Source organism: Sminthopsis crassicaudata, chromosome 2 (assembly GCF_048593235.1).
Source record: "Sminthopsis crassicaudata isolate SCR6 chromosome 2, ASM4859323v1, whole genome shotgun sequence".
Classification (NCBI taxonomy): Eukaryota; Metazoa; Chordata; class Mammalia; order Dasyuromorphia; family Dasyuridae; genus Sminthopsis; species Sminthopsis crassicaudata.
The window spans coordinates 291,828,926-291,845,390 of NC_133618.1; the positions used below are offsets into that span (position 1 = coordinate 291,828,926).

The following is a 16,465-nucleotide window of genomic DNA, read 5'->3' on the forward strand; positions in this document are numbered from 1 at the left end:
TGGATGCCCATCAACTGGAGAAGGGATGAATAAATTATGGTATATGAATATTATAGAATATTATTGTTCTGTAAGAAACAATCAGGAGGATAATTTCAGAGAGGCCTGGAGAGACTTACATGAACTGATGCTAAGTGAAGTGAGAAGAACCAGGAGATCATTGTACACGGCAACATCAGTTTTATACAACAATCAATTCTGATGAATGTGACTCTTTCCAACAATAAGATGATTGAAGCCAGTTCTAATGACTGTGTGATAAAGAGAGCCATCTACTCCCAGAGAGAGGACTGTGGGGACTGAATGTGGATCACAATACAACATTCTCACTCTCTCTCTGTTGTTGTTCACTTACATTTTGTTTTCTTACTCATTTACTTTTTTTTTTATCTGATTTCTCTTGTGCAGCAAGAGAATTGTATATAGGAGGAGAATTGTATAAATGTTTATACATATTGTATTTAACATATATTTTAACATGTTATATATATATTGGATTACTTGCCATCTAGGGGAGAGGGTGGAGGGAAGGAGAAGAAAATCTGGAACCCAAGGCTATGCAAGGGTCAATGTTGTCAAATTATCTGTGCATGTGTTTTGAAAATAAAAAGCTTTATAAAAAATAACAAGAGAGAGAAAAGGGAAGAAGAAGAGAAAAGGGAAGAAGGAGGAGGAGGAAGAGAGAGAGAGAGAGAGAGAGAGAGAGAGAGAGAGAGAGAGAGAGAGAGAGAGAGAGAGAGAGAGAGAGAGAGAGAGAGAGAGAGAGAGAAGGAGGGAGAGAGAGAAAGAAAGAGGGAGAGAGGGAGGGAGGGAAAAGGAGAGAGGAAGGGAGAAGGAAAAGAACAGGAAGAAGAGATTGAGAGAGATTCCCAGTCTAAATCATTTGGGTTCTACTTTCTCAGGCCACCACAGTCTTTCAATATCAAAAATTGACCAGTTTTTCTAAACAATATATGCTTTTTTAGTTCTCTGATACTCCTACATAGCCTACTTAGCTACATAGCATCTTCAGTTCACCCAAGGAATGCCTCTCCTTATTTGGCACATGGCACAATCTTCTCCTTCTCCTTCATCCAGCCTTTCAGCATTTTATTTGTCTCTTATTTAGACACTTGAGGATTTGGGTTACTCTTTGGATAAAAATATTTTATACTTCTTTACATCCTCCATAATGTGTTTCATTAGGAGTGTGGGATAAGCTATTCCTTAAGTCTTTCCTAACCTAATGAGTCTTGCCAAGTTGCAATCAGAAACTTTCCTGGAAAGTTTTGTTCTGTGGGGATATGAATTCAAAAGAGCTACATTCAAGAAATGTGGGATGTTAGAGCTAGAAGGGATCTCAGAATATAAGAGAGGTCAAGGTACTTTAAAGATCATCTGGTTCAATTCTCATTTAACTGACTGGGGAAATGAGGTCCACAGAGGGAAGTTACTAGTCCAAGGTCATATTCTTCCCTTTTTCTTTCTCTGTCTAAAGAGGAAAAGTGAAGGAATGATTTTCTGCTGCAGGAACCAATTTCTTGTTAAAAAGAGAACTTTCTCTCAGAAAGAGAAGGAGCCAAGGCTAGAAACAGCTAAAAAAAAAAAAAAAAAAAAAAAAAAAAAAAAAAAAAAAAAGATTAAAAATGACTCCAAGAATGAGCTCCTGACATCAGAATTCTAGAAATGCTCCAGTTCATCCTTATCTAATCTGATCACAATTGAGGATTTCAGAAATAACACAGATTTCCCTTATTCTACATGAGATCACAAAGGCTCCAATTACCTTTGTCAACCCTCATAAAACCACCCACCCCTGATAGTCCCAGACCTTCCAGAGTTGCTCTCTGCCTAGAGAGGGATGATTCCTTGGTTGTGGCTACCTGTGGGCCTCCTCCCAGCCAAGTCAGGATTAGAACACACCTGTGTTGGTGTGGCAAATGCATATCTTTTTGTGTCCTTTTTGTGAATGATAATTTCACTAGCGCTTTGCAAACTGTCAATCAATGTTACCATTAATTTTTAGTAAGCTAAGGGGATTGGGGGAGGAAGGGAAAAAATCTGAACAGAAGTAAGTGCAAGGGATAATGTTGTAAAAAATTACCCATGAATATGTACTGTCAAAAAAAAAGTTATAATTATAAAATAAAATAAAAAAACAAACCAAAAAAAAAAAGAAAAGAAAAATAAAAATTTAGTAAGCTTAACTGTATCTCTTTCTTGACCTGTCTCTTGCAAACCAAACTGAAACAATATCTTGAAAAGGCAAAAAGGAAGAAAAGCATGTACATGTCTTCCTGAAGATAAAATTGAAAATGAGGATAGAATTACTAAAGGAACACAAAAGAAATGATTCCAAACACCCCATAATACTGTGAGCTATTATCAGTCTATGGTCTTAGAAAGGATTATAAGATGTTAGATCTTAGAAATCATCTCATCTAATCCCTTGGTTTTATAAATAGGAAACAGACTAAGAATGGAGAAGTGACTTGCCAAATAGCAGATGAAATAACAAATCTATTCCTCTAATTCTAAATCTAGCCTCTTTATACTAGATCCTGGAGTTTGTTGAATGAGAATAGAGGAATATATATATAGAAATATCAACTATGAAGAATTCAGAGAATATTTGAAAAACATATTGACTGATGAACAATGAGATAAGCAGAATTAAGAAAACAATATATGCAATGCTAACAAAATTGAAAGAACAAAAAGAACAACCTCAAATATTGTGTAATTACAAAAACAAAGCATACCTTCCAAGAAAGTACTGGATAAGCTATCAGACTCTCGTTCTCTCTCTCTTTTCTTTTCTCTCTCCTTCCCTCTCCCTCTTTCCTCTTCTCTCTCTTTCTCCCTCTCTTCCTCCCTTTTTCTCTGTCTCTGTCTCTCTCCTTTTCTTCTCCACTCTCTGTCTCTTCCTCTCTCTTTCCCTCTCTTCTTCTCTCTCTCCCTCTCTCCCCGCTCCCTCCCTCTTCTTACCCCAACTTTGTCTCTTAGTGTTACAAGGGGTGGCTCACCAAAATAGGGAGCAGAAAAGGGCACATTCAGAAGTAAAAAAGATATAAACACAAAAGATATCAATAAAAATTAAAAAGAAAACAGACTTTAGGCATAGCCCTTTATACTTTTCAAAATACCTTTACATTCATAGTTTCATTTGGACCACAAAACAATCCTATTGCTGATGAGGAAGGTAGGGTCAGGGGAAAATTATCTCCATTTTACAAAAAAGGAAATGGAAGAACTCGGAAGTGCAAAGTCTAAAAGTAGAAATCCAGTCTCCCAGTTCCTAGACCAATCATTTTACACAGTGTGGCATATCCAGTTCAACGTCTTAAGTCTCTCCAATTCAACATCTTATGTCTAGGCACTTGTATGAGGATTCACAATTTTTCCCAGGAAGAGAGAGCTCCAGGTGAAATGATCAAATACAACAAACAGGAAAGGTCTGTCGAACTTAATGACTGGACGATATGATTTGACTCTTATGCTTAATCCAGTGCCTGCAGCTGCCTCCATGCCCTCTTCATCAATGCTGAGTACAGCCTTATGGAGGACCTGTGAAAGGGAAATGAATGGGCCAATGAATAATGACATTAATAATTTGCATGATTAGACTTTGCATATGTGAATTCATTTGCTCAACTAATTAGCAATATTTACACTAACTCCATTGCTATTTTATTTTTTTGTTTATAAAGTACTTTCCATAGTGGATATCTTCGACAAAGAGAAGATCTAATTCAGTTCCAACAGATCAATGATGGATAGATAGAATCAGCAACACCCAAGAAGGAACACTGGGAAATGAGTGTAAACTGTTTGCACTTTTGTTTTTCTTCCCAGGTTATTTTTACTTTCTGAATCCAATTCTCCCTGTACAACAAGAGAACTGTTCGGTCCTACAAACATATTGTATCTAGGATATACTATAACATATTTAACATGTATAAGACTGTGTACTTAAACACATTTAACATGTTTTGGTCAACCTGCCATCTGGGGCAGAGGATGGGGGAAGGAGGGGAAAAATTGGAACAAAAGGTTTTGCAATTGTCAATGTTGAAAAATTACTTATCTATACATTTTTTGTAAAAATTAATTAAATTAATTAATTTAAAAAAAAAAAAAAAACATGTATAAGACTGCCTGCCAGATAGGGGAAGAAGTAGAGGGAAGGAAGGGAAAAATCAGAACAGAAGTGAGTGCAAGGGATAATGTTGTAAAAAATTACCCAGGCATATGTTCTGTCAATAAAAAGCTATAATTATAAAATAATATAAAATAAAAAAATAAAAATAAAGTACTTTCCATGGGCCCTGTAGAGGATCACAAAGATTGATACAGATTCAAAACTCCAAGGAAGAAATCATGGAATAATATGAAGAGCATCAATCAATCAAAAAGCACTAGTAAGTACTTTCTATGTACCAGGGACTTGCTAGGCACTAAAAATACAGAGAGTAATAAAGTTCAACTGTCACATCTAATATTTGTTGTTGTTGTTAAGTTCTCACTCATATGACTCTGTTTGATCCTTTTGGGGTGTTCTTGGCAAAATTACTGGAGTGGTTTACTATTTTCTTCTCCAGCTCATTTGACAGATGAGGAAATTGAGGCAGGGTTGAGTGACTTGGCCAGGTCATACAGCCAATAAGCATCTTAGGGTAGATTTTAACTCATGAAGGTGAATCTTCCTTATTCCAAGCCCAGTGCTCTATTGACTGACTAGTTAAAATATTTGCCTGGAGTCGCACATCCAGTATGTGTCAGAGGTGAGTTGCAGAGTTCAGACTTCTGACTCCACTGATAGCCTGGAACTTGATTTCCTGACATCTGCCATGCCAGGATGCTGCTCCAATGGAGATGCACAGTGGTTAGAGCACCAGACCCACAGTCAGGAAGACATGAATTCAAATCTGCCCTCAGACACTTATTAGCTGTGTGATCCTGGGTAAGTCACTTAATCTGCCTCAATTTCCTCATCTGTAAAACACTGATAATAATAGCATCTGTCTCCCAGGGTTCTTATGAGGATCAAATGAGATCAAATTAGTAAAGTGTCTAACAAAGGACCTGGAACATAGTAAGTATTATATAAATGCTAGTTATTACTATTATTTTTATTACAAATTCTTATTCTACCCAAAGTGTGTCTGCCTGATGTTAATAGCCACATAGGTTATTTTGACTTTGCAGTCTTTTTTATCAAAGAAAAGAATTTTGCTTTACAATTATACTGGCTTCTCTTTATCTCAGTTTTTTTCTCAGTTTCTTTGTAATGCACTTCTGAAACTTTTAGTGATTTAACTAGTATACACCTCTGAGTATTAATAATATAGGGTTATAGGATCACAGATTTCAAATTAGAAAGGGCTGTAGAGATTCTCTAGTCCAAACCCTTCATTTTTCAGAAAAGGAAACTGAGGCCCAGAAAGGAAGTTAAATGACTTCATCAGGGTTACATAGGTAGTAAATGAGAGGAGTGTTGATTAAATTCAGGCCCTCTGATCGCAAATTTAGTGTTCTTTCTACTTTATCCATTGGTCCCTTGTATTAATGATTGCTTGATTTTGATTATTTTAAAGACTTATCTTTTTGACTTGGAGACTGTTCAAAAATTTCCTTGAAGTTCTGTAAACTTTTCAAATTCTATTTGTTGAGAAAAATTCCTGTTTTCCTATCTTCATAGAGTATGATAAATAAGCTTTGCTAAGTAAATAGTTTAGACACATGGCCCAAACTTCTTCCTTGGAATTTGAAGTATTTTTAATTATACCTGCACTTTGCTCGTTTTAAAAAGTTGTGGTCGGTTTTTTACTTCCTCAAATGTGTGTGTGAATGAGTGTGAGTTATGTGTGTGTGTGTGTATGTGTGTGTGTGTGTGTGTGTGTGTGTGTGTGTGTGTGTGTGTGTAACTGCCTAGGACAAGTATTGATAAATACCTGTTTTTGTATGACCTGAGAGCTAAGAATAGTTTTTACATTTTAAAATACAACACTCACACACAGATACATTATATACACATGCATATATGTGTGTGTGTGTGTGTTAACAATGCAAAAATCATTTTTAGCTCACAACAAGTAATGGCTTGGATTTGGCCAGAGGGCTGTCGTTTATTAACCCCTGGACTACAGACCCAGGTGAATCTCTAAGTTACATACTTAGAGGTCGTCTGAATAAAAGGAACTATTGTCTATAGGCTCTTTGAAATTTCTATTCACTTCAAGCCAATTCTGGCAGAATGTTCTCACATACATTTTTCAGGGACCAGAGTAAGACCTCCCCCTGGTGGCTAGAAATGTGAATTTATCTTCTCCATTATAATTCCTTTTTGCTATGTTTTGGTTATCTCTGCCTTGGTGCTGCTGTGATTTGAACCCTCCAAAAGATTACATAATGATTATATCTTTTTTTCCGTCCCTCACTTATAATACCTAACACCCATGTCTATATCTTTGCATTGCCCACCTCCAGTGGCCTGGAATGTTCTTTCTCACCTCCATCTCCCAGATCCCCCCCTTTTCCTTTAAGAGGCTGCTCAAGCATCAAATTCCCCATACAGCCTTTCCTAATTCCCAGTTGTGAGGCTCCTTTCCAAACTGCTTCATATTTAACTATTTTGTACATAGTTTTATTTATTAACTATAGCTTTATATTAACTATATTTTACACATATTTATTGTCTCCCTCATTAAAATGTAAGCTCCAGAATGAAGGGACTGCTTCATTCTTGGTACCTGTCTCCCCAGCAGCCAGCACGATGCCCAGCACGTTTTAGTAAGTATTTGCTGACTGATTGATTGATTGACTAGTTAGCAATGGAGGAAAGATTAGAAACAAGGTCTCCCACTTTCTTTAGTAATTGAGCTGAGGTACGTCCCTGAGACACACACTTTATCATTAGCAATGTATCTGAAATGTGAGTTTGGGGCAAGAAAGAGTCAATTTGAGTTACTTACTTCAGATAGTTTAACTGAGGCTTCCTTAGTGATGCCAGAAAGATTGGCTTGTCTGGTAAATACGTCTGTCATCCCCATGTCCCTAAGGACATTTTCAAGATCATAGAACTCGGAAATAGAAAACTTTGGAATATAGAGATTCACGTGTCTGTTCACAGGGAAACAGAAAATGGTTAAAGGCTAGAAAGAGAACCTGGCTCTGTTTTCCTCCTAATACTGTATCTCTGTCTACCCAAAACTCTTTGCTCTCTTTGGCTTCTCAGTCAGCCCTGGTTAAGATATAGAAGCAGCTGCAGAACTTCTTGGTCCACCTCATGGTACCAACCTTGCCTCCACTGGCCACGGCTTCCCAGAAGACAATATAATATAGAGGAGACCAACCATACATTAGAGCAGGAAAAAAAAAAGCCCTTAATCTAGAGTGATATAAAGGCCTGGACTAGATTATCTCTGAAATCAATTCAATAAACATTTATTAAAAGCACATTCATAAGAATGAAACTGTTCCTTTCTGAGCCTCTCCCTTTAGGAAGGACAATAATAAGCTAAAGCATGTCCAAAGAAGGGTGGCCAGAATGGGAAGTGGACTAAAGGAGTTTAGCTTAGAGAAAATATTTGGGAGATGGGGGTGTTATGATAAGTCTTATTATATTTGAACATTTAGTGTCTTCTGGGAAAACAGATAAGACTTGTTATGCTTGGCCTCTGAGAGCAGAATTAGGACTTTGACTTGGGTGCTATAAAGAGGCATTTTTCAGCATAGGATAAAAACTTCTTAATAATTAAAGTTGTCTAAAAAGGAAATGGGATATCTGTAGGCATTGAGATGGTAGGAGTCCTTTATCACTGGACACATTCAAACAAAAAGGGAAACATCATTCAGTTAAGATGACTTACAAAGTCTTTTCCACTTCTGTTATTCTCTATAAAAGATAATATGTTTATATGACCAGAACTCTAGAGGTGAAAGAGATTTCAGAATCCATCTAGTCTAGGACACCAAGAGAACTAAGGATTTTAATTGACTCCTCTAAGATCCAAGTAATAAATACATTATCTATCTTTTTGTTTGTATGCCTAAAAACCTTCAAGCAATGGGTTAAGTTTCACTCATTTGATTCAAGAAAGGAGTGAGCCCCACTTTAGGAAAACTCTATCTACCCAAATCTTAACTTCTAAAATAGATAAAATGAAAGCAATTTTTTTTTACTTTACTGAAAGTTTCATTGGAGGACTAGTTTACATTTGGAGTTCTTGAAACATTAAAGCAATGGTTTATAGATTCTTCATTACTTGGATGAGAATCTATTAGAAAGAAAAATATATCAGAAGTGTCAGGCATAACTGCCCAAGGATAATGCACCAGAAGGTATGATTATCATTAATAATAATAATATCAACAACATAAAAAAATTCCTAGTGTTTATGTAGCTGTGATAAAGTCTCATTCACTTTTATCTGAGTCTAAAAACAATTTTGTTTTATTTGCAAAAGTTATTATTTCAATTTTAAAGGTGGTAAATAGGTTTGCCTAAGACTGCTTGTCTGGGAATCAATGAAGTCAGTGATTGATCTTCTGGGAGGCTCACAATCCAGTATGTTTTTTCAACACATTATATGCAAGCTCTAGAATGACAGCTGGAGTCAATAAGAAAATTGAATTCAATGTGCAAATTTTCATTTGCCATGCTTCTCTTTGGACATGGCCTGTGGCAGAAGTGAAGATCCCTCTGGAGTCTGGCTGATGAGATTACCTGTCCTGGAGGAGATGTGACCATCTGTTCAGTGTATCTCGTCTCAGGGCAGCCACCACCTGGTCCATCTTCCCCTCATCTGGAAGGATGAAGAAGGCTGTGGCATTTCCTGAATATTCCAGCTGTACCACTGTGCAGGACAGCTCCTCATCAAACAAGTACTTATTGCTCCTCGACTGGAACATCATCAACACGTCCACACTGGCATTCTGACTTGTGTAAAACTTCTGCATTTTGGTGTCATTGGGGTTGAAAGGTTTTGCCCAACTTCCTGAAGGAAGTGGAAGAGGGAGAGAAAAAGTGAGAAGGAAAAAGGTGAGGAAACAGGAAAAGGAGAAAGAAAAAGGAAATCCATATAAGTAATTTAAAAGGAAAAATAAGGGAGAGGAATAAAAAAGAGAGGCATAAAAGAAGGGAGGAAAAAAGGTTAATGAGAAAAGAATGAATGGAAAATACAGAGATAGGCACAGAAACAGAGAATAAAAGACTCTATCTTATTCCAAATAACTACAAAATGTATAATATATCTTAGTATCACTCTACCAAAACACGTAACACACACACACACACACACACACACACACACACACATACACACACATACACACACCCCACCCACCACCACCACCACCACCACCACCACCACAAACAACAACAATAACTTGTATCAAACAATTTAAATAGCTGGAGAAATATTCAGTGCTTCTGGCTAGGTCATGCCAATAAAATAAAAATGACAATATTACCAAAGTTAATGTATTCTCTTAGTCTATACCATTCAAATTATCAAAGGATATTTTGCAGAAGTCAATAAAATATTAAGAAAATTCATTTGGAGAAATAAATTCTCATCACCCAAACTAGCCAGAATTGTATGATTTCTGTCACAGGTACCCCAAGAAATGAGGGAACAATTTAGGTGTCATCAAGCAAGGAACACATTTTGTGTTCCCGTTGCTCAGCATGGTAAATTCTTAATAAATGCCTACTGACTGACTGATGGGGCAGCAAGGTGACATGGTGGCCACAAAATTAAGTCTGGAGTCAGGAACACTTCGATTCAAATCTAACCTCAGCCACTTACTAGCTAGGTGACCCTGGGAAAGTCACTTACCCTCACTTTCCTTAACTATAAAATAGGGAGAATAATAACATTTATCTCCCAATGGTGTTGTGAAGATTAAACGAAGCAATTATTTTAAAGCACCTAGCAGATAATAAATTCTATTATTATGACGATTTATGGAGTTTTGTGCACAAATTCTCAGAGCATGAGACATGCACAGCATGTCTTAGAACATAAGACTTCCACAGAGACATTCATAAAACAAGAAAACATTGAAAAACACATTACATCAGACTCCCAGAACTGCTCTCCTGCATAACAAAGTATTCTCACTTGGCTTTTTAGCTCTCTAGGTCCTGGAAGGAAGGTAAGTCAACCCAACACTGAACCAAATTCTGCTTGATTTTTTACCCCAGAGAGGAAGATGGCTTGGCTCCCGTTTTGGAGCTATTGCCTACAGCAGCTGCCTGACTGCCTACCCCTGTAGTAGACCGTCTTGATTATCTTTGTGTAGTAATTATGTTCAGAGGAGGGGATTGGTGTAGGTCTGGTCTCATGTATTGGCAATGTAGACAGCCATTGATGTGAAGTAATTTTAGGTGTAGCGGTGCACTCCAATCCAAGCAAGGTAGTAAGTTTTTCTGGAGCTATTGCTGTGTTGCACTTGGAGGGAGATACAAGCTCCTGATTGGCTGAGCAAATGGTGTGTATTTTGTATACCAGCATTAGGAGAGATTGTTGGAGAACATTTTGAAGAAGGATGTAGGGACAGCTGGAGCAAGAAAAAATGAGGTGTGAACTGGACTTTTAGAGTCTGTGACAATAGAGATTGCTGACATTTGTTTCCTCTCTTCTTAGTTGCGCTGTTGAAGCATTTTATCTTGTTTCCAATTAAAGAACTTCTTTATCTTTATTATTGTGCATGTTTCATCTTTATAACATTCCTGATTTCGGTGAATTATTTTGCTTATATAAATAAGTTTACTTGCTATTTGTTTTCTGTGATAGTCTTTTTCTATAACTGGCACTTGATGGGAGGGAGAAAAAGCTGGAGATATTAAGAGCTACAAGGAAAGTGATATGAACTCCCCAAAATGTTGTATTCTCTCTCTCTCATATGTGTGTGTGTGTGTGTGTGTGTGTGTGTGTGTATAATCTGCTAGATAACTTAATTTTAGCTTAGTATGGTTCTTGGTGATAGGTAAACAAAGGAATAAATATTCAATCATGGGCATCTTTCTGCTTCCTTTATAGGCAGAAATAAGACTTCATTGCTAAGGGGTTATGCAGATTCTAATCAGACCACAGGTCAGACAGCCATCTTTATATGTTTGCACAGCAACCACACACATATATCTTATATAATTATATCTTTAACAGTCCCATCAGAAAGTACACATCTTCCCACACTCTGTTCCTGAGGTGCAAAATTGTAATATTAAAATTAAAATTTCACTGGAAAATGAATGGATGTCCATCAATTGGAGAATGGTTGGGTAAATTATGGTATATGAAGGTTATGGAACATTATTGTTCTGTAAGAAATGACCAACAGGAGGAATACAGAGAGGCTTGGACAGACTTACATCAACTGATGCTGAGTGAAACGAGCAGAACTAGGGGATCATTATACACTTCAACAATGATACTGTAAGAGGATGGATTCTGATGGAAGTGGATATCTTCAACATAGAGAAGAGCTAATCCAATTCCAATTGATCAATGATGGACAGAATCAGCTACATCCAGAAAAGGAACACTGGGAAATGAGTGTAAACTGTTTGCATTTTTTGTTTTGTTTTGTTTTGTTTTGTTTTGTTTTGTTTCTCTTCCCAGATTATTTTTACCTTGTGAATACAATCCTTCCTTTGCAACAACAACAACAACAAAATTCGGTTCTGCACATATATATTGTACCTAGGATATACTATAAGATATTTAATATGTATGGGAATGCCTGCCATCTAGGGGAGGGGGTGGAAGGAAGGAGGGGGAAAACTCGGAACAGAAGGGAGTACAAGGGATAATGTTGTAAAAAAAAAAAAATACCTATGCATATGTACTGCCAAAGAAAATGTTATAATTATAAAAATTAATAAAAGAAATTAAAATTTCATTCACTTAGCTTTAAGTTTTTTCAGGAAAATGTAAACACCTCTGCGATAAAGTATAACCTTTTTCAAAGGTTTACCCCTAGGGTTTTGTCCCAGACCCTCTTCTCTTTACATGCTTTTGGCAATTTCATCAAATTCCATGGGTTCAATGATCATCTCTATGCAGATGACTTCCATAAATATCCAGCATTTCTCTGTCCTGAGTTCCAGTCTCACATTTCCAACTGCTGAATTGCTCATTTCCATCTGGATGTCCCAAAAGGCATCTCAATCTCAAAATATCAAAACTGACTTTATTAATCTTTCCATCTAAACCCTCTCCTCCAAATTTGCTGTTTTCTGTGGAGAGCAGCCCCCATTCTTCCTGGTTCATACACTCAAAGGCATCATCAGCTCTTCTTTCTCATTTACCACCACCCATATTTAATTAGTAGATAAGTTTCCTTGATTCTGCATCTGTCTTTAATTAAATTTATAAACACTGCAAGTTAACTTACCTGTATTGGATCCATCTAGAAGGGAAGATTGTCCTTGTGGGCAGGGACAGCTTCACGTTTGACTTTCTTTGCCTAGGACCTAGCACATTGTTTGTCATGTAGTGGACATTTAATATATTCTTTTTAAACTAAATTGAATTATCAGTCATTGATATCTTAAGATCTTATAACTTAAAGCTAAAAATAACATTAAGAGACCATCTAATTCATCCTCCTCAATCAACAGATGAAGGAACTGAAGTTAGATTAGCCTAGCAACTAAGGTCACACATACAGCAACTGTCAGAGTTGAGACTTAGGAAGCAAGATTCCTTGTAAGCAAATTCAGTGTTTCTTCTACCACATATAGCTCCTTCTCAGTATAAGTAGACTCAATAGATATGTTCACAAGAACAAGTTTTGAGAATAAAAAATAATAATTATCATTATAGAAAGCTAGTGTTTAGGCATGCTTTATATGTCATCCTATTTGATTCTCACAATAAGGATGAGGTAGGGGGTATTATCATCCCATTTACAGCTGAGGAAACTCAGACTCAGAGAGATTCAGTGACTTGGCCAGGTCATACAGCTACTAAGTATTCAGGTCTGTGATTTTCATTTTAGCGTCCTATGCACTATATTACCAGATATCTCAAGGATAAAAAAAGGTCAGGGAGATCAAAATATTTGGGTACTGGTTAACTGAGCAACAGGAAGTAAGGGTGAAGAAAGTACAAACTTGGAGCTGATGCAGACAATCTTCACTGGTGATACTTGGACTGGTCCTGAACTCCCAATGTTCTAAGAGGATCCCTGGATTGGGGAATGAGGATTCTGTACCCTTGCTAGTGACCCAGAGGTCAATCTGTCAGTCACTTCCTCCATATCCAGAGATGTAGTGATAGTAGGACTGAATTGACTTACATGTGAGGGCTGACTTCCAGTTACAGTCAGTTATATCCTAAAAATGCCATCTGAATGTTATATTTTCCCATAATTACTGGCTGAGGCAAAAATCTAATTTTGAATCACAGAGTAGTAGAAATGGAAGGACTGTTAGAACTTGGAGGGACCACAGAGAATATCTAATACAATGAATCTATTTTAACATCAGGGAAGAAGTTTGCTCAGGTGATTTATTGGCAAATCTGAGATTAGAACACAGATAACCTGATTCAACAATTCAACAAATTTAAAATCAGTGCCTATTATGTAGAGAGAATTGGGATCCATGATGGGAGAGATACAGATTTCATGTAACATAGGATGAACAGACATCCCAGACTCTTGTATAGCTCATTTCCTAGAAGAGAATAAGATAGATACATCGATAGACAGACAGACATAGATGAGATGTCTGTATCATGTGTGGATAGATGATAGATTAGAAAGATAAATATATAGATAAATAATAGATGGATGGATGAATGGGTAGATAGACAAACAGATAGACAGAGGAATGGATAGATAGATGGATGGATGAGTAAATGAATGGATAGATGGATGGACAAACAGGCAGAGATAGAGAGATAGGTGACAGATGATTGATAGATAAGAAGATGGATGGTGGATTAGATAAATAGACAGATATTGATGAATAGATAGATGATAGATGTATGGATATATGGATGGATAACTTAATGGACAGATAGATATAAATAGACAGATAGAGATAAATAGACGGATGGATGGATGGATGACAGATTAGGTAGATAGATAGGTACACAGATAGGTAAGTAGATGAATGGATGATAGATTAAATAGATAATTAGATAGATGAATAGATAGGAAAGGAAAGATAGAAAGATAGAAAGAAAGAAAGAGAGAGAGAAAGAAAGAGAAAGAAAGATAGACAGATGGAGGGATGGAGGGGTGATAGATTAGATAAACAGATATATAAGCAGACAGACAATTAAACAGTCAGATAGATAGATATAGAGGTTGTCAAAATATTAAAATTCAATAGATTTTTTTCACCTGTAAGGGACTTTAAAGATCATTCAATCCAGTCCTCTAGATTTATATATTAAAAATAATTTGAAGTTGAGAGGATTGGTGATTTGCTCAACATCACAAAAGTAGAGAGCAGCAGAGTTGGGATTTGATGTTAAATCATCTAACTCCAAATCTATTCATTGTTGTTTCTATGTACAGTATTTAATTGAGAAGATAGCTAAGGAGTACAGTGGATAGAGTGCTGGGCCTGGAGTCAGGAAGTCTTATCTTGGTAAGTTCAAATCCAACCTCAGACCTTGAACAAGCCATATAATCCTGTTTGCCTCAGTTTTTTCCTCTATAAAATGAGCTGGAGAAGGAAATGGCAAGCCACTCTAGTATCTTTGCCAAGAAAACCCCAAATGGGATCGTGAAGATTCCAACATGGCTGAAACAAACAACAACAAAATGATTGAGATACAAAATAAGAGGTTTTATGAGGTCCAGGGGGGGAAAGGCATAATCAGGGAGGACTTTGTGGAAAAAGGAATATTTGAGTTAGTCTAAAAGATTAGTATTCAGCAGAATGGTACACACACTTCTTATGTGTAATGTCCTGTCATCTCTCAATTATAATCCTTCTCTGGGAGGAGTTTTCTTTTCTGTAAATCCTTTTCTCCATGAGCAGGTTTCTTGGGAGGCTTCTGGAGCCTCCAGCCAGAGGGAAGATAGAATCTCGAATCCCCCTCTTCCTGAATCCTGGCTCTGAATCTCCTCCAGCTTCCCTGAAGTTCTCCTGGAAAGTCTTGTCCTTCACCCAGTCCAGACTGCTCTCCAGACTCAATGTTGCCTCTTTTTATCCTCCTAGAGAATGAACTTGTGGGTACTCCCAGGGGCTTGTAGGAACTCCTACAACCAAAGAACTTGCTCCTTTTAAAGGTGTAAACTAAAGGTGTGAACCCTGAGCTAGAGAATTGTCAAGGACCGACAGCACCTAGTAAGAACCTAACATCTCCCCTTTTCTTTTGATTTAGAACATAGGGGGGTCATGACCTTGAAACAGTATACATAAAGCCATCAATATGGGAGATATTACACATAATTACATAAATACATAGTAACATAACACATGCTAGAAGTGATGTAACAAATAGCATGATCAAATAATCATAAATTGAGAATTTATACATGTCCATAAGTCCATTGTCCATTAGTTCATGTGTCAGAAATCCAATAATTCCTGCAAGTTTTAAAGTCCTACAATAGTCTTATCTTGTGTTAGGGAATTTTTAACAGTCTCCTTATCAGCCATGCTCTTTCAATGTCAGATGTTTCTTAGATCTTCTCCTTTGTTTTGAGGTTTTTCATTTTTTCTGTCTCTCTCCAGGTGCTTGTTGCCATCCATCTGTTTCCTTCTGTCTGTTAAAATACAAGCTAGCCCTCTCTCCCAGGCAGTTAACCTATCTAATTTCTTTCTATTTACCACTTTCTAAATCTTTTCTCATCATCTGGCAATTATATTGAAGCTGTTTGCACTGGACACTGCCCTGTTGGTTTAAAAGGCCTGTATTCTCCCCAAGTGTAATCCATTTCTGCTATCTGATTTCTTTTTGGCTGACTTATCAGGTAATCCCTTTCTGCCATGTGATTGCTTTTCTGCTGGTTGATCAAATCAGAGTCCAGACCTTCTAAAAGCTCTTTGGGTGTAACCTCAGTTGCCATCATGCCCCACCTATCTTTTGATTGATATCTTGGAGCTGGGCTCCGCCTCTCATTTCCCTGTGTCAATCTACATTCAGAGGCCCAGTGGAAGCCCTTGTGACATGGAGTTTTAGGTCTTCTCTCAGCCTATCTTCTCACTCTATCTCCATATCTATATTGAGCTCTTAGATGTCCAACTTTTCCACATTGAAAACATCCAAGAGTTTCTCTAGAAGTCCTTTGCCAGGAGGGACCCTGTCTTTCCATGTTCATCATAGTCTGGGAGTAAAAAGTATTTGTTCCTATTGTAGCACAGCGTCTTATGATCTCCTCTAAAGGAGCATCTTTATCTAGTCCCCATATAATTCTTTTGCAAATCTCATTGGCATTTTTCATAGCCAAATGTCTGGTCATTATTTCTGTAGCTGCATTCTCTCCAATAGTTCTTTTGACAGCAGTTTGC

At 37.1% G+C, this 16,465-nt stretch overlaps 1 protein-coding gene across 1 annotated transcript in view; it reads right to left on the reverse strand.

The window, feature by feature from the left end:
* Nucleotides 1–2,995: 2,995 nt before the first annotated feature.
* SERPINA6 (serpin family A member 6) overlaps nucleotides 2,996–16,465 on the reverse strand; it is a 28,336-nt gene continuing 14,866 nt past the window's right edge. The window contains exons 3-5 of the mRNA XM_074289711.1: nucleotides 8,708–8,978; nucleotides 6,954–7,101; nucleotides 2,996–3,546 (exon numbers count right to left, since the gene is read on the reverse strand). Coding sequence (XP_074145812.1) covers nucleotides 3,352–3,546; nucleotides 6,954–7,101; nucleotides 8,708–8,978 — 614 coding nt within the window. The 3' untranslated portion in view covers nucleotides 2,996–3,351. The remainder of the gene's footprint in view (nucleotides 3,547–6,953; nucleotides 7,102–8,707; nucleotides 8,979–16,465) is intronic.